This window comes from Cucurbita pepo, chromosome LG10, assembly GCF_002806865.2.
Source record: "Cucurbita pepo subsp. pepo cultivar mu-cu-16 chromosome LG10, ASM280686v2, whole genome shotgun sequence".
Classification (NCBI taxonomy): Eukaryota; Viridiplantae; Streptophyta; class Magnoliopsida; order Cucurbitales; family Cucurbitaceae; genus Cucurbita; species Cucurbita pepo.
The window spans coordinates 8,736,016-8,754,311 of record NC_036647.1 but is presented as its reverse complement, the minus strand read 5'-3'; the positions used below and the strand labels follow the sequence as shown (position 1 = coordinate 8,754,311).

Below are 18,296 nucleotides of genomic sequence, written 5' to 3'. Positions count from 1 at the left end.
TATCAAATATTCTCGTGATCAAAATTTCATCCCGACAATAACTCAAGCCCACCAATAATAGATATTGTCTTCTTTGAACTTTCACTCTCGAGTTTCCTCTCAAGAATTTTAAAACGCGTCTGTTAAGAAGAGATCTCCACAACGTTATAAAGAATGTTTCGTTCTCCTCTTCAACCGATGTGAGATCTCACAATTCACCCCCTCTGGAGCTCAATGTCCTCGGGCACTCGTTCCCCTTACAAATCGATGTTGCTCTCATAATTTATCGCACATATAAATATAAGACGTTTTCTTCAACATTTTTTTTATTTCTATTATTATTAGTGGCTATTATATGACTTTACGTAACATCGTTTAGCTGAGACAAATATTAAATAAAGTGGACGTTGATGAAAATATAATGACAAAAATTTGAATGATTATTTAATAAAAAAATTTAAATTAATTTAAACATGACAATATTTTTTTTCTTAATTTTTAAATATTTGAGCTTTTATTTATAAAATTTAGAAAATGAAATTCTTTGGGTTTTCAATTATTATTTGTATTTATTTATTTAGTAGTGAAATTACGCAACTAGCCTTCATTAGTTCTATCCATTCAATTGTTCCCACCAACTTGAAGGGACACAATTTGGGATTATTTTCCAAAGGATTCAACCATGAATTATTAATACCATTTTTTTTTTTTGGAATTTAGCTTTTATTATCAAAAGATTTCTTTTAAAAATTTCAATTAAAATCATTTAATTTTTTTATAATAATATTATAATTTTTTTTTTGTCTAAAAAATGCTTTAAATTAAAAAAAATATTTTTATTCTTAAAAAAAAAATATATTCTTAAATTTTTCTAAATTTTCATTAATAACTTTAATTTTTTTTTTTCAAAAATTTAAAAATTTAAAAATACCCTTATCATTAGTACCATGTTTAAAAAATATGCATGAACGGTTAAAAGTAACATTAAAAAGTTTGGAGATAATTTATGAAGTATCGATAGACAGTTTTTGTCAATATATTAATGATAAGAATTTTTTGAAACTTTTTTTACACAGGTCAAAGTTATTAATGGTACTTTTAAAAATTTGATTGGTATTTTTTTACACATAGTATACCGATAAGGGTATTTTTTGAAATTTTTTTAAAAATTGAAGGGTATTAATGTAATTTTCTAAAATTAAAGGGTATTTTTATAATAAAATATTAACATTTTTCATTCCTCCTTTTTAAAATTTAAGTATACTATTGAGATTTTGAAAATTTGAAAATATATTTAAAACAAGTTTTAATAAAATAGAAATTATTTTGACGGCAAATTTAAATAAAACTTCAAAGAGGTTGGTAAGTAAGTAAAAAAAAAATAATAATAATAAAAAAAAAAAAAAAATAATCAGAGGATATATTCTAAAAATTTTAATATGGAAAATTAAAGTCTTATGTGACTATGAAAGAGTGAAAAGGATGTATGATAAGAAAATATACTCGAATAAAATAGTGAAAAAGAAAATTCAATATTCGACATTTTAGTTTGAAATAAAATTGAACGTTACGTGTAGAGCTATCTATTTTAATTATCCCGAATGAGTAGGGAATTTACCGTCTAGACGGAGAATCGTAATATAATAAATCATGCAAGACAACCCTATTCGTTCATCACATTTTATACTCGGTAATATGCCTACATAAACTTCTATAAAATCATTTCTTTATAACATATCTTTCTTATGATATCTCATAACGTAACCTGACATTTCATTTATACCATGAGAATGTTTGGTATATGAATACCGAAACATAATATAACATATCAAAACATATCATATATGATATGTGTAGGGCCACAGGGCACGTGTCATCATACATAAATCAATTATTCCAACCAAGTCGATAGTAGAGTCACTTACTTGATTGGCCTAGGTCAGAGTTACTACGACCATTTGATGTTAGCTTAATGCAGCTCTCTATTGGCTTACCTAATTTTGCATAAATTTTTTTAACTAGCTAAAAGGTAGTCATACTAACCTTAAGCGTTTACAAAGTGTTGAAACTAATAGGAAAGAGTCTGAGCGTATTAGACCCAAGCCGAATCAACCAAAAAGTCGGCCTAGAGTCGTTAGGAAACGTATTCTCTGACTGACTTCAAACCGATCAAGTATGATGAGAGGAAGTAATTGTTCTAACTTAGGAAACCAAGGAACCTCCCTTTTATACTCGAGTCACGTTTAGTCTCTCTAATTAATGGATAACACAATTTTAATTGTGTACTAATGTGTTCATACACATATATATGACACAACAACGTCGCATCTCATTGTCATCTCGGTTCCTAACAACACAACTCATGCATCGTGATGTCATCCCAAATCTCGAGACAGATTGATCATCTTGGCTTGCTCGGACACATCCGTTGAGAACTAACCCATGTGTCGATTATCTCATTGGGACATCCTAAACATCCATCCATCGGAGTTCTCCCAAGCATTAGACTCTCTCATGTCCATGCTAAACCACTTACACATATGTTTCGGATAGTGGGTCATAACCCATGTGTCGATTATCTCATTAGGACATCCTAAACATCCATCCATCGGAGTTCTCCCAAGCATTAGACTCTCCCATGTCCATGCTAAACCACTTACACATATGTTTCGGATAGTGGATCATAACCCATGTGTCGATTATCTCATTAGGACATCCTAAACATCCATCCATCGGAGTTCTCCCAAGCATTAGACTCTCCCATGTCCATGCTAAACCACTTACACATATGTTTCGGATAGTGGATCATAACACATGTGTCGATTATCTCATTGGGACATCCTAAACATCCATCCATCGAAGTTCTCCCAAGCATTAGACTCTCCCATGTCCATGCTAAACTACTTACACATATGTTTCAAATAGTGGGTCATAACCCATGTGTCGATTATCTCATTGGGACATCCTAAACATCCATCCATCGGAGTTCTCCTAAGCATTAGACTCTCCCATGTCCATGCTAAACCATTTACACGTATGTTTTGGATAGTAGGTCATAATTCAACCTCCGATACATGAGCTGGAGTGCAATGTCGGCACACCCATGCTGTCCTTTAGCGTCCTTGTGTGTATTTATTGAAAAATAAACTAATAAACTCTAATGGGATAGAATCATGGTATGGTTCATGAATCAATTTCCAAGTAGCTCTTATTGGACTATCTTTGAACCACAATCATTAAAAAAAGACAATTTCCCACTAGGGTGAGGGCCATGATGATCTTGATCACAAAAGTGTGGAACATGATGATCTGATAGTGACCGTACGATCTTCCATCATTGGCTCTTCTTCACATCCAATAAAGCAATGCTCAAACAAGAAGAAGATTCACAAAACTTATATCTCTATCACTTTAACATCTAGTGTTTGGTTGTGTTGATAAAGCATATTCTTGGCTTGGATTGGAATAGAGCACACATCTCGATATCCCGATCTTTTGTAAGGAAATTTTTAAGTGTTCAATCATATTCATGTTATCGGTATGACCTCAATGAAGAAAACTACATTATGCCTTATTCAATGGAAGGAATTGAGTATGCTTTCTTCTTCGGTATTTGAATCGTTATTTGTTAAGTTTCCATTTAATAGCAACGTTTCTTTTGTTTTTAAGTTTGGTTACCGACCTTTTCTTTTGCGAGCTTTTTCACTTTTAAAAGTTGATGGGATCTCGTAAGTGTGTCGGTAACCAAAGAAAATGGATGGTGAACAAATGCTACAAATAAAAATCGTTATCTTATGAGTTTTATAATGAGCTCGTGATAATTTTTTTTTTTTTGAAAAATTGAGTTTCATTCATTTTTATAATTTTTTTTAGTTCAACCATTAATCAAAATAATAATAATAATAATAAAAAAGAACGAAAGTTACAAGAGGATGTTCTTTGTTTTCTAAGTCACACTTTTCTTCCCACTTGATCGGTTTGAAGCTAATCGAAGAATGTATTTCTGACGGCTTTAGGCCGACATTTCGGCTGATCCAGTTTGGGGATAATATGCTCGGACTCTTTCCTACTAGTTTTAACTTTTCGAAAGTGTTTAAAGTTAGCATGACTAGCTTTGAGCTAGTTTAAATTATTTGGAGTCAAGTTTAAATTATTTTTATGGAAAATTAGATAAGTAAATCTAATTTATGACTGTGAGATTCCTTATGTAGAATTAAGTTTCAGAGAGCAACTTTAAGTGGGGTTGTAGTAGCTTCGGCCTAGACCAATCAAGTAAGTGGGTTTACTATCGGTTTGGTTGGAAGAATTGTTTTATTTATGATGACACGTACCCAGTGGCCTTCCATGTGTCATATGTGTGATATGCCTTGATATATGATATTATTTTATGTGTCGCTATATGATATGTCAAATAATATTATAGTACAAATGAAATGTTATATTATGTTACGATAAGCTATGTTATGTTATGATAAGCTATGCTACGTTATGAGATGTCATAATGTACTATGATATGTTGTGTTAGGTCATGATATGTTATGACATGCTATGATATGTTTTGAAATAAGGAAATCTACGGTGCACAACCTTTATGTCATGATTTGAAAGTTATGTTATGAATGAAATGAGTTTATAAGAGGTTATGTATACATACTACCGAGTATAATACGTGATGAAAGAATAGGGGTTGTTTTGCATGATTTATTACGACACCATGAAAAATATGAGTATCTCATGCATAATTGTATGTTCACGTACATCAGGATACTTCTCTTTATGATGAGTACGAACGTGTACACTATGAGACTAAAATGATCATCATGTTTACCATGATGCTACAATGGTCGTTGTTCCCTTTGGGTGTCAGGTGTCACAATCGCACTTTCGAGCATGACCGTGACATCTGACAATAGCCCAGAGAAGCTTGCCAGACCAATAGGCCTAGGGGGTGTACGAACCCGCCTGGTGGGCCCATACTCACACGTGTGGGTCATGTATAGAGAAATACTACACCCAATTTTCCCGAACTAGAAAGCCGCTTAAGAGAAGATGGTTTTAAATGATAGGTCCCATCATTCTGTATGTGTTTGCATTCCCCGACTCTCAATAGTGGATCACTTACTGAGTATTTCTTAAAATACTCGACCTTTATGCCATCACGTAATTTTATTTTCTAAAACAAGCTGAGCATAGGTTTTCTAATACCCTCCATACATAAAATATAATATGATTAATGAATCATAATTAATTATTAAATATAACTATATTATAATTAATATTTTCTATTAGGTTGACTATTTAATATAATTTTTTATTATTATTATAATTTTTAGTAATTAAATTAAATGGTTTTAAGTATGGATATTACTTTTAATTAATATTTAATGTAAGAAAATTTATTTGTTTTCATTTGAATCGATAAGTAATTAATTAATTTAATTATATTAAATAATAACTTATGATTACATCAATTTATTTTCTTACATTTAATTATTTAATTATAAATTTTATCAACAAAAGTGTTAAAACATACAAATATTATATTAAGATATAATTTAAAATATTTAAAATTATTAATATTTTTTAATATTTTATAAATAATTATTTAATTTAAATTTAAATTTACAAAATTGGTAAAAGAAAAGCAAATCCTTCGTACATGAAAATAATTAAAAATAGAAAGAGACAAAAAAAAAAAAAACATAAATAAATAAATAAATTCTGTTCTATAATCTAGCGACACGTGGGGCTCCATATTTAAAATGTCGGCCCTCTGTCTTTCGTTTCATCGGTTTATTTTTATTATTTTTATATTGATATTAATATTATTATTTTTGTATTGGTCGGAGAAATCTCTCTAAAAGACGCATTTTAAAAATTATGAAGCTGACGACAATACGTAATGGATCAAGATAGACAATATCTGCTAGCGGTGAGTTTAAGCTGTTACAACTTGACTCATATTTACGTATAATGAAACTAAAATAATTATTTGACGAGATTCTAGTGATTCCACAGCTTTGAAGCAAGAAACTATCGAGAAACTATGGATATTGTGTGAACTACATGTCTGTAAACGAAACGGAAATTATTAATTAAAGTTTTTGATGATTGAGAGAAATACATTATAATAAACAAGCTAACTGTGTCTGTTTAGTACACATATTGGTACGACTCAATCACGAGGAGGTATATCATACATGACAACACATGTTACGTTTACATGGTTCACACATGTCAACGTTTATTAATTTAGGGTTTAGGGTACCCTAAACATTTTACTTTATACGCGTAAATTTTCAATAGTTTTAATAATACTTTTAATAGTTTTGAAGATAATTTATAAGGTGTCCATAGACGATTTTCATCTATATATTGAGGTAATTTTTTTTTTTACCTTTTTTCTTTAATTAAAGAGTAATAATATATATTTTTTAAAATTTAAAAGTATTTTAAAACAAAAAAAAAAAACTAATAATTTTTAAAATATATTTTAGAATTTTTAAAAATATTTATGGATATTATTTGAATTTTTTTTTTATAATTAATTGGTTGTGTCATTTTCTTCCTCGCATGAGTTGACACGTGGCAAATCATGTACCTCCATTCCATTACATTAATTATATCATCTAGATATTTTCATTTTATTATTTATTATTTTTGGAAGAGTTCATATTCATGGATCTTCATGATTAGATTATCCCAAAAAAAAAAAAAAAAAAAAAAAAAAAAAAAAAAAAANAAAAATAAAAATAAATTATGATTCAATGGCTCGGAGATTTTGTTTTTGGATTTCTTGCGATGTTTGGATTTAGTTTAGAACGATGCTGATATATCATGTTTATCGTCAACTTATTTAAATAATTGCATGATCGATGATTTTTGATAATGCAAATTTATTTGATATTCTTATCGAAGGTTGTCTGAAATCTTAGCCTTAAATGTGGATGAATTTGCGTTCATTTTCACGAACGTTAGAATAAAAAAAAAAAAAAAAAAAGGNAGGGTTTAGGAAAATTCCTGAACAACGCTTAATCATGAAGTTCCTATGCCACCGAAAAGAAAGATGCACTTAAGTCTTTCTTAGTCATCCTATCCTGAGGATCGTTCGTATTCAGATGTGGTTTTGGTTTATTTATGTACCCTTCATTTACTCGGAGTGTCACATGCTCACCAACTTATGTCTTGGTTTGTGCTTACCGGGAGAGGTATCACTTTGATATCATTGTAAGGACCCATGTCCAGAATTTGGATCGAGATTCAAAATCTAGATTCGGCAACTAATGGTTCCGAAATTTCATTACATCCACTTACATCATCAAATTCCATTTGTTGCAAGTCAATCTTTTAGTGAGCGTATTAGTTGTAGCTATTTAGTGTATAATCAATTTTTTAGTGGACGCACCGAAAGGGCGGGATAAGACAAGGTGGTGGAGGTTGGTTGAAGATGATGTTACGCGGCGTTCAGAATCAGCCTTGAAGTGAATGAATTTGATAGAACGAAGAGGTCAGGAAATGAGACGACTTTTCTTTCACTATATCATAAACGGATTTTCCCCTACACACCAATCACGAGTTTTTCTCCATTCCTCTCGTATATTGTCGTAGGGTTTTGAAAAAGACTTTTCATGTCATTCCCATTTCGGTCTGATTCGGATCCCTCCGTTGTTTCCTTTTCCTCCCGCACCATTTCCTCGAAATGAGAAAGAAGATGGTACACTCGAATTGTATTATTTAAGTGTTTATTGCTTGCCAAAGATCATACTTCTACAATTGGTAGGTCACTCGGTAGGTGAGCACCTATGATTAGACCAAATAATTTTTTTAACAATAAGAACGATCATTAAACCATCCTATTTCCACATTATTTGAGAAACTCCGTGGTTTCCTTTAGCGTTGCTCAGAAGAAACTCTAAGTAGAAGTAAACACAGATTAGATTGGAGAAATCTTTTGGACCAATCTGAAATTTTGAGTTATTTGGGTTAGTGAACCGAGTGACCGGAATAGAGTTAACAACCTAACCCGACCAATTTTTGGGTTGAGTTAGGTTGTGAAGTTGTTTTTTTTTTCTTTTTAATTATTTTTTTAAAAAATCATACTTATCGACCGTACATATTACATTAATAACTAAGATCTCGTAGAACTCAAATATTCCCGAGCCACAACACATCACTAACATCAGTTGCAAATGTTAACAAACGTCAAATATTCTTAATTTTCAAAATAATAAGTTGGGTTGTAATCTATTTTCTGGTTGGTCGGGTTGAACCAACAAAAAAAATGTCAACCTGCAAATTAACTCGAATTTTCGATTTTTAAAAAGTTCAACCCAACAATTTTCGACATTTGTGGATATAAAAGTTAGATTCAATACTATGGATTGACGAAACCGTTGTAAATAAATATGTTCATTTAACTCGCGGATACTGGCCCCAAACACGGTGGAGAATGAAGAGATTTCTTCCTGTTATCTAAACGGGGCCAAGGACCAGGTCGTAAATTATATTTTCAATTCCTATCCTCCCGACCTCGCCCAAATCTCCGTCTACATATATAAATAAAGTGAAAGACTATGTTGTAACATTGAAATTTGAATTTTTAGAAATTACGTAGAACATTATATTATATTTTTGCTTATAAAATATCATCGAAGGAAAAGTTACCCACGAGAAAGGGCTTCATTATCTCGTCTCGTGAACATCTCTACTCATAAACAGTCACGTAAGACTTGAACGTAAACACGAACACGATAAACTCTCCTTCAAGTGCTAAGTTTCACATATTTACATTCAAAAGAAGGACAACAAAATCCAGAAATGCATCAAAACTCCCACCTTCTTATATCCTTTGAAGAACAAAGAAGAAGCAAAAGAGGGAGAAGAAAATTGAAAGAAACAAAGAATTATGGAAGTAACCCAAAGATTTTTAAGTTCTCCTTTGAATGAATGGGTGATTGTTTGAGCAATCTAGGCCTGTTTGTGAAGAAATCATCTATCTTCTCCTTGTTTTGACTGCAATGATCCATCTCTCATCAAGTTAAGACTCAAGCTATTGAACCGCTCTCGAGAATACTGTCTCGACGCTTTCCTCCAATCCGTGCCTGCCTTCATCATCGCTGCGAATTCCTCGTAGCTTATTCGCCCGTCCTGCACGAATACTTGAGTTAGTAGAGAAGTATTGGAAGAACAGATACTGCAGGATCCCATGTCGTTTAAAGAGGGAAACGAAACATCTCTTATAATAGACGCATTTTAGAACGGTGAGGCTGACACAATACGTAACGGGCCAAAGCTGTAACAACCCAAACCCACTGCCAGTAGATGTTGTCCTCTTTCGACTTTCTCTTTTGGGATTTCCCTCAATGTTTTTAGAATATGTTTAGGGAGAGGTTTCCACATTCTTACAAAGAATGTGTGATGTCCCACATTGGTGGGGAGGGAGAACAAACCACTATTTATAAGGGTGTGGAAACCTTCCCCTAGCAAACGCGTTTTAAAGCCTTGAGGGGAAGCCCGAAAGGGAAAGCCCAAAGAGGACACTATCTGCTAGCGGTGGATATGGGTCATTACAAAATGCTTCGTTCCCCTCTCCAACCGATGTGGGATCTCACAATCCACCTCCCCTTTAGGGCCCAGCGTCCTCGCTGGCTAGTTCTGATGCCATTTGTAATGGCCCAAGCCCACCGCTCGCTTGTCCTCTTCGAGCTTTCCCTTTCGAGCTTCCCCTCAAGGTTTTTAAAACGCGTCTACTAGGGAGAGGTTTCCATAGCACATGATTTTCTGTAAGCGGTGGGCTTGGACCGTTACACCGAAAATCATGTGCCATGGAAAAAAGTTCTTCCATTTGTCGTTTCAGTCGTTTTCCGATGTTAACAAACAACCAAAACGCCCGAGTTTTCAAACTCAATAATATCAAAGATTAAATGATAAAGGTTGCTGAAAAGTTAGACCTACCACATATTCATCAGTAATCCTATTCCCATAAGTTTTAGGGGACCGGGGCAGTTATCTATGTCTACATAATTCTATAGACCAGTAATTGAAGTATTAAATGAAAGACGTTACCAACCTTATCCGTGTCGACATCGTTAATAATGGCGTTAATCACTTCTTCACTATTTCCATCGATCTCATCGGCTAAGGTATCTCGTAGTTCTTCGATTTCTATATAACCACTCCGGTTTTGGTCAAAGAAATCGAAGGCTTTTCTTAGATGCTCTTCGTCATCGCCCATTCTCCTAAGATGAACCGAAATCGCTACGAATTCTCGACAGTCGAGATAACCGTCCTTGTCTACATCGCCCTGTAAAAACGTAACTACAGATTAGTTCCATACATCGAGAAAGAAAGTGAACTCGAAAAGTTAAAATATGTACTCGAACTTACAGCTTCCATCAGAATTTGAAGATCTGCATCAGCAATTTGATGGCCTAAATTTTGTAAACCTACTCGTAACTCGTCTATGTTAATCTTTCCTTTATTGTTCGTATCCATCTTATCGAATCCCTCTTTTATACCGGCGACTTCCTCGACCGACAAGTGCTCGGCAATTACCCTTAGAGCTCTTTTCTTCAGCTTGTTCATCACAGAGAACTGCTTAAGTCTTGCCTTCACCGTTTCTCCCAAGGAGATATTAGGAGCTTTCTTCACATTTTGTAGCCATGGATGATCTGCATTTTACAATCAAAACGATGTTATAAGGCCGATTCCAAGAGAAAGTGAGTACGTTTTAAGGTCGAGCCGTTACCGAGCACTCCTTGTGCAGTTAGCCGCCGCTTTGGATCAGGATCGAGCATCTTTCTCACGAGGTCTTTTGCATTATCTGAAACTTTAGGCCAAGGATCTCTCTTGAAATCGATAACTGATCGTATGATTGCTTGTGCAACTCCTTGTTCGGTTTCTGTGTAGAGATGATAACAAGTTTAATGAGCTTAAGCAGAACATACACACCCCAAGCTGACCACTAGCAGATATTGTCCGCTTTGGCTCGTTACGTATTATCGTCAGCCTCACAGTTTTAAAATACGTCTATTAGAGAGAGGTTTCCACATTCTTATAAGCAATGTTTTGTTCCCCTCTCCAACCGATGTGGGATCTCACAATCCACCCCCCTTGGGGACCCAGCGTCCTTGCTGGCATACCACCCGGTGTCTGGCTCTGATACCATTAGTAACAGCTCAAGCCCACCACTAGCAAATATTGTCCGCTTTGGCCCGTTACGTATGACCATCAGCCTCACGATTTTAAAACGCGTCTATTAGAGAGAGGTTTCCACATCCTTATAAGCAATGCTTCGTTCTCCTCTCCAACCGATATGGGATCTCACACAAGCACGAATGCTACTTAATACTTACCGGCCCAAAATGGAGGGACACCACAAAGCAAAATGTAGAGTATAACTCCAGCACTCCAGACATCTACTTCGGGGCCATAGTTGCGTTTTAGAACCTCAGGAGCCATGTAATACGGACTTCCAACGATCTCGTTGAATCTTTCACCTGAAGAAGCCCGAGCGGGTCGGTGGATTCAGTCATGAACAAGGGAAACCATATGCTACAAATGAGAAAGCAAAGGGACAATCGGAGAGCATACCAGGTTTAAAGAACACTGACAGTCCAAAATCAATTGTCTTCAATGGTGCGTTTTCCTTCTTGTTTCCGAACAAAAAGTTCTCGGGTTTAAGATCCCGATGCATAACGCCATGCTTGTGACACATCTGCATGAGAAGAAGCAGTAAGTAACAACAATAATCGTGAAATCCCACGTCAATTAGAGAGGAGAACGAAGCATTCTTTATAAGGGTGTGGAAGCCTCCCTCTAGTATACGCGTTTTAGAAACATTAAGGGGAAACTCGAAAGGAAAAGCCCAAAGAAGACAATATCTACTAGCGGTGGCTGTTACAAACAGTATCAGAGTCAGACACTAGGTGATGTGGTAGCGAGGAAGCTAAGCCCTGAAGGGGGTCGACACTAGGTAGTGTAGCTGTGAGGATGCTGGGCCCCGAAAGGGGTTGGTTGTGAGATCCCACATCGGTTGGAGAGTGAGTGTGGAAACCTCTCCCTAGCATACACGTTTTAAAACCTTGAGGGGAAGCCAAACAACCCAACCTCAAGTTTCTAAGTTATGCTAATCATTTCTCAGTCTCTACAGCATATAATCCATATCCAAAACCAGTAACATAGAACACGAACAAGATATCAAAACAGGGTAGAACCTCAGCTATCATAGCATACAAGAAACAGCTCCAAAGCTTTTAGTTAAGCAATTACCTGAACAACTTCAACAATGGTCTTTGTAACAACAGCAGCAGCACGTTCAGTGTAGTGTCCACGAGCCACAATCCGATCAAACAGCTCACCCCCTTCACAAAGCTCCATAACCAAATGAACAGCGCTATCATCTTCAAACGTATCCTTCAAGCTAACAATGTTCTGATGCTTCGGAAAATGCCTCATAATCTGAACCTCCCGCCGCACGTCCTCAATATCCACGGCGGTTCTCAACTTCTTCTTGGAAATCGATTTACAAGCGAACTTCTCTCCGGTGACCTTATCGGTACATAGATGCGTTATCCCGAACTCCCCACGGCCAAGCTCGTGACCCAGTTCGTATTGAAGCCCGATTTCACGGCCGGTGGGGTTGGTCAAAACGGTGAGCTTATGGCTGCCGCCGTTGCCGCCGTTGCCGGAAGCTAAGTGGTTAACGCCGTAATCGATTGAAAAGGGATTCGGCTTCTTCTTCCTCTTTCCTTTTCTCAGGTCCTCATGGTCCCGAGGTGGGGTAGCGCAGCAATTCCCCATGAATCAACGACGATCTTGAAGAAATCAACGAAAACAGGAAATGGGTATTTGGGGATTCAAGATCGGGATTCGAATTAGAGCAAAATTCGAGGGAAATTGGTAAAGGGGAGGCGAAAATCGAGATGGGTATGGGGAAATCGGAAGAAGAAGACGAAGAACAGGAAGAACAAGAAGAAGGAGAAGGGGTTTTTTGTTGTTGGTTTTGGTTTTGAGGAGATAAAATGGAGGAATGGGAAAGAAGGGAGTTTATAAGGGAAGAAATTGGCGCGTGTAATGAAAGCCACCACCATGGATGGAATTCATTTCCATTTTCCTCGTTCTTTAAAGGAAAGTTCAAAGAGTAAAAAATCCCATTTTATGTCCCTTTCTTCGACACTTCCCTCCCAACAAAATTTTGTCCCATTTTGTTGGAGTGAATGATCGATAATATATGTCTTAACTAACTCATTTGTTGTTCTTACCCAATCTATTTATTAATTAGTTGAACTATGCTTAAATTGATAAACTATATAATTAAATATATTTATTTATTTTCAAAAACAAGTAATCTACTCGACTATGGTATGGTTTTGACTAAGAGGGATGTACACAGAGCATTGGATTGAGTTGAAAACACTATTTTAGACCGATACAAAATTTTGGATTGATTAAATTGGTGACTGAACAACTCAAATAGAGTTCACAACTCAACCATCTATTTTAGATAGTAGGTTACTTTTTTTTAATTATTTTAAAGAATCTGACTTATATACGGTATTTATTACATTAATAATTAATTTTTTTTGTAAAATTCAAATATTAAACATTATCGAGTCATAGTGTATCGCTAAAATCGGTTACAAATGTTAAATATTTATAATAATTAAAAAGTAGGGTAGAGTTGAGTTGTAACTCTATTTAGTGGGTTGACTCGACCAAAAAATGTCAACTTGCAAACCGAACGAAAATGATGTCTTTTAAGCCTAGGATCAAGATGACATGTATTATTTATTAGATCAAAAATACTATTTTGATCGTTAAATTACTTCATATATTTTTAGGAAATCTTAAAGGTTAACATATTATTTTGGTCTGGTAGCTCGGGGTCTCATTCAATTTTAATTCACACTTTAAATACATTCGTATTTATGTCTTTTTCTATGGAAATTATTATACATAGAGCAAGTTTTAAAGTATCGAGACCAAAATAATATTTTAACCACGAATAACCGTTGTTGGCATGTCTATTAGATTACTTTGAATGATTTGGTATGATCGGAGTTGATGCTCCACGTTCGAAATAGGTTTCGCTCGAACGTATGTCTCACCTCATATAGGAGAAAGGTAACCCGTTCAATAAAATCGAAGAACTCGTGTGGATAAAAAGTCGTTACATTTAAAGTTTATTTTATGAAGCAATTGATCAAATTCTTTTTAAAATGGGGAGGTGTAATTACATGCATTTGCCTACTTTTATACACCGACTCTATGTACATTCTTGTAGTCAAGTCATCTAAAAAATGACGAGATGTCAAACATAAAAAACGCTCAATCAACTTCAAACACTTGTTGATTAGTAACAATCGAAAAAAGAAGTTATCCCACATCAATTAGATTGAAAAAGTTGGGGAGTTCGACTCTAGTATAAAAGAGAGCACTCTTATCTTACTGAGTCACAACAATTGTTTCGTTTCATCCCTCTTTGGCCATTCGAATTTAGTTAGAGAATACATGTTCTGATGGCTCCAGCTCGGCCTCTCAACTCATTCAGCTCAGGTTTGATAGTTTTGGACTCTCTTCGAGAACCGTTTCTGACACTTTCAAAGGCATTTGAGGTCAGTATGACAACTATAGCCAATTTAACTTATTTGAAGTTAAGTTTAGATTTAAATTATTTGGAGCTAAATTATGGTCGTGGGACTCCTTAGGTGTGAATTAGGTTTCAAGGAATAATTTTAAGTTAACATCAAAGGATTATGGTGACAAGGTGTAGGTCAACCAAGTAAGTGGTTCTACTGTTGAACGCCCAAGGGCTTGGTTGGATGACTTATACGAATGACACGTATCTTATGGCCCCTGTACGTGTCATATTTTGTGATGTTACGATATTTGATGTATGATATGTTATGTGACAATTTATGCTATGATATGAATTATACTATGGTATGTTATAAAACTACGTTGTGATATTAGTGTTTATATGATGCATGAACCTCCACGTATCAGACTAAATATATTATGTTAGCATATTCACTTTATGTCTATGGACATTGATAAGTCATGTATGTTAACCATGAAAGATCAGTCCAGTATATGTATGTATGTCTCATAGAAATGTTATGTCATGAAGAAAATGAAGGTATGATTTGCATCACAAGTATATGTCATGATTTGAAATTACGAGACTTTGTATGTCATGTGTATGGGTGAGTGTGCGCTAACCCATAGTCAAGCCTAGGTGTACGTATATGAGCCTACCTGATAGGTCCATGTGCACGTGCATGAGTTGTGTGTAGAAAAATGCTATACCTTCAACCCTACCCGGACTAGAAAGTAGAGCCCAAGACAATGATATTTTATGAAAAGATAGGTTCTACCATGTTTGCATGTGATTGGATTACCTATCTCCAACAATGAGGCTGCTCACTGAATATTTTTAAACATTTAATCTACGTGCTACTTTTTTTTTCTAGTGAAGGTAAGACACTCATGTACGGATGAAGACATCACTGTGCAAACCATGAAAATAAAGTCAAGATACTCATGACACCGTTAATCGATAGTTGAAAATGTTTAATTCTCATATTTGAGCCATGAGGGAGTGTGTAATTTGATATGTGGCCAATTAACATGTTGGTCAATGTAGAAGCTCGTCAAATAAGAGACAAACACAGCTATGAAAGGTTCTCATGGGTCAAGAAAACGAAGCATTTTAAAGCCAAAATAGGGTAGAAATGTCGAGACGATCCCAAATGGAGTTGAGAATATGGGAAGGGTTGGGATGAGCCGTTTATGGTCTACTCAGGTACAAGATGCGACTCGTGATTGGTTGAGACATTGATCGGTGAAGCTATGACTCAGAAATCTAAACTAATCTCTAAAAATAAATATTTTCTTATTAGACATTACACTACAATTATTACAAAAAGGGAAAAAAAAAAAAAAGGAATTAATTTCATTCCTTATATAGATTTTTGAAAATTAAAATTGAAAAATTAGTATTAAATATTTGGAATGCAATAAAATCTGTACTTTCCTTTTTTAGATAGATACGATTCTTAATTGTTAGTTACAGACACTGATTATGCTTTAAAACATGTTGGATTATGTAATCATTTAGCTTTGTAATTAACTAATAACCGCTTCCTTGTCGTATTCTTGTTCTTCCCAATAAACACATAGAAATTGAAGCCCTAAATATTCTTCAATAAAATAAAATAAAATAAAATAAAATAAATAAAACATTGAACCCTAATTTTTTTTTTTTAATAAATTTATCTATTTAACTCGGGGTCGGGATCTCCAACCCACTTCAAATGGGGTGGAGATTCCTGACTTGTGAGGGAAATAATGGAGAGAAATTTTTACCTGTTAGATAAATGAAGTCGGGAATAGGGATTATATTTTCTGTACCTGTTTCCGCTGAACTCTTCAATACGCTCCGTCCTCAGCCTGCTTCGAAGAGAGACTTTCTAAGTTTCATTTTTAAAGACGGAAAAAATTCTTTTGTTCCATTTTAAGTTCCAATGGTTTAATATCTTAGTTTTATTTGTATCATTCTGGTAACAACAATTTTTTTTTTTAATGTTAATTAAACTAATTTATTTATGTAGTATTTACCGTCATTATTGTGATTCAACTATTAATTTATTAATAAAAAAAAACTATTATTTCTGTAGTATTCACGTTAGATTAATTTTATATTTTGTTTACTATAAGTTATAGAGACAGATGAATTTCGTAAAAATTTTGTTTTATAAATAAAAGTTATTTTTAAAATTTCATCAATATGATATTAATGGTAAGGATATTTTTGTAAAAACATTTTAAAAAATCGAAAGGGTTAACGAGTTTATTATAGTTTTAAGAGTATTTTCAAAACACTCGTAAAAGTTCAAATCGTGTTTTTTGAAACTTTTAAAATTTAAGCTTAATTTAAACTAAACTATTTTAGTATTTAGTTATCCTTAGTTCATTCTTAATTATTTTACTTATTTTTTGATCGGGTTAGAAATACTAAAAACCCCTTCGCATTTGCTCTCGTATAGTTAACCAAAACTGATTTTATCATTGGAGAGTATTCGTCGAAACACCACGTTCTCTATCTCTATAAATCTCAATTTGATTCGACAGAGAGGTCAGAAGTTCAAATTTTTTCGTCCATTGAACTAAATATATTAGCTATTCTACACCTGGTGACGGTCGCAAAAAAATTGTATATTTAAATTAAAGTGAAGCTAAGATAATTTAAAAACCTCATGAATTTAATTTTGTTGTTTTTTGTGCAAGCAATCATGAGCTATCCATCACATTGATTGAAGTTTTGTTTAGGGTCAAGGAAGGACATGCTTCACTTGAAAGGAAAATTGATAGCTTTTACATGTGTGTTCATATGGAATTATTACCAATTTTTTCTTTAATTATAAATCATAAACAAAATCCCATCATTTTGGTCAAGTTTTTATGAAGCATCATCATAAAACCAACCAAAATAATTTATATTTTTTCTTTCGTACTTTATATTAAGCTTATAGAATAAGTTTTGTAAGAGCCCAAATCCACCGTTAGCAGATATTGTCCGTCTTGGTCTGTTACATATCATCATTAGTTTCACTGTTTTAAAACGCGTCTACTATAAAGAGGGTTTAGTCCTATTTCGACTAGTGTCTTGCACATGATACCATTTGTAACAGCCCAAGTCCATCGCTAACAGATATTGTCCGTTTTAGCTCGTTACGTATCGTCGTTAGCTTCACAGTTTTAAAACATTTCTACTAAGTAAAATTTTCCACATTTTTATAAGAAATGTTTTGTTCTGAGATCTCATGCATCATAAAAAAACCAAAGGAAATAATCTCATATTTTTTCTTTGCTACTTTATATTAAGCTTATAGAATAAGTCTTATATTTTTAAAAATAAATGGCAAGAATCCAAATCCACCGCTAGCAGATATTGTCTATCTTGACTCGTTACATATCATCGTTAACCTCACGGTTTTAAAACGCGTCTACTATAAAGAGTGTTTAGTCTTATTTCGACTAGTGTCTTGCACATGATACCATTTGTAACAGCCCAAGTCCATCGCTAACAGATATTGTCCGCTTTAGTTCGTTACGTATCGTCGTCAGTTTCACAGTTTTAAAACATGTCTACTAAGTAAAAGTTTCCACATTCTTATAAGAAATGTTTCCTTTTGAGATCTTACACATCATCATAAAACCAAAGGAAATAATCTCATATTTTTTCTTTGGTACTTTATATTAAGCTTATAGAATAAGTTTTATATTTTTAAAAATAAATTGTAAGAACCCAAATT

At 34.0% G+C, this 18,296-nt stretch overlaps 1 protein-coding gene across 1 annotated transcript; it reads right to left on the bottom strand.

The window, feature by feature from the left end:
• Positions 1–8,624: 8,624 nt before the first annotated feature.
• On the bottom strand, positions 8,625–13,070 carry LOC111804564 (calcium-dependent protein kinase 32-like). Its single transcript, XM_023689416.1, has 7 exons — positions 12,250–13,070; positions 11,572–11,695; positions 11,334–11,477; positions 10,727–10,879; positions 10,366–10,649; positions 10,049–10,282; positions 8,625–9,126 (listed from the first exon to the last, which is right to left on the bottom strand). Exons 1-7 carry the CDS (start codon positions 12,778–12,780, stop codon positions 8,968–8,970), a joined length of 1,629 nt encoding a protein of 542 aa, XP_023545184.1. The 5' UTR covers positions 12,781–13,070; the 3' UTR covers positions 8,625–8,967.
• Positions 13,071–18,296: the final 5,226 nt, after the last annotated feature.

Coding starts and splice junctions, on each gene's coding strand:
- LOC111804564 (XM_023689416.1), bottom strand. CDS start 12,780: ATGGGGAATTGCTGCGCTACCCCACCTCGGGACCATGAGGACCTGAGA. Junction 11,696..12,249: donor CCATTGTTGAAGTTGTTCAG/GTAATTGCTTAA, acceptor CTTCTCATGCAG/ATGTGTCACAAGCATGGCGT. Junction 10,283..10,365: donor TTCAAATTCTGATGGAAGCT/GTAAGTTCGAGT, acceptor ACGTTTTTACAG/GGCGATGTAGACAAGGACGG.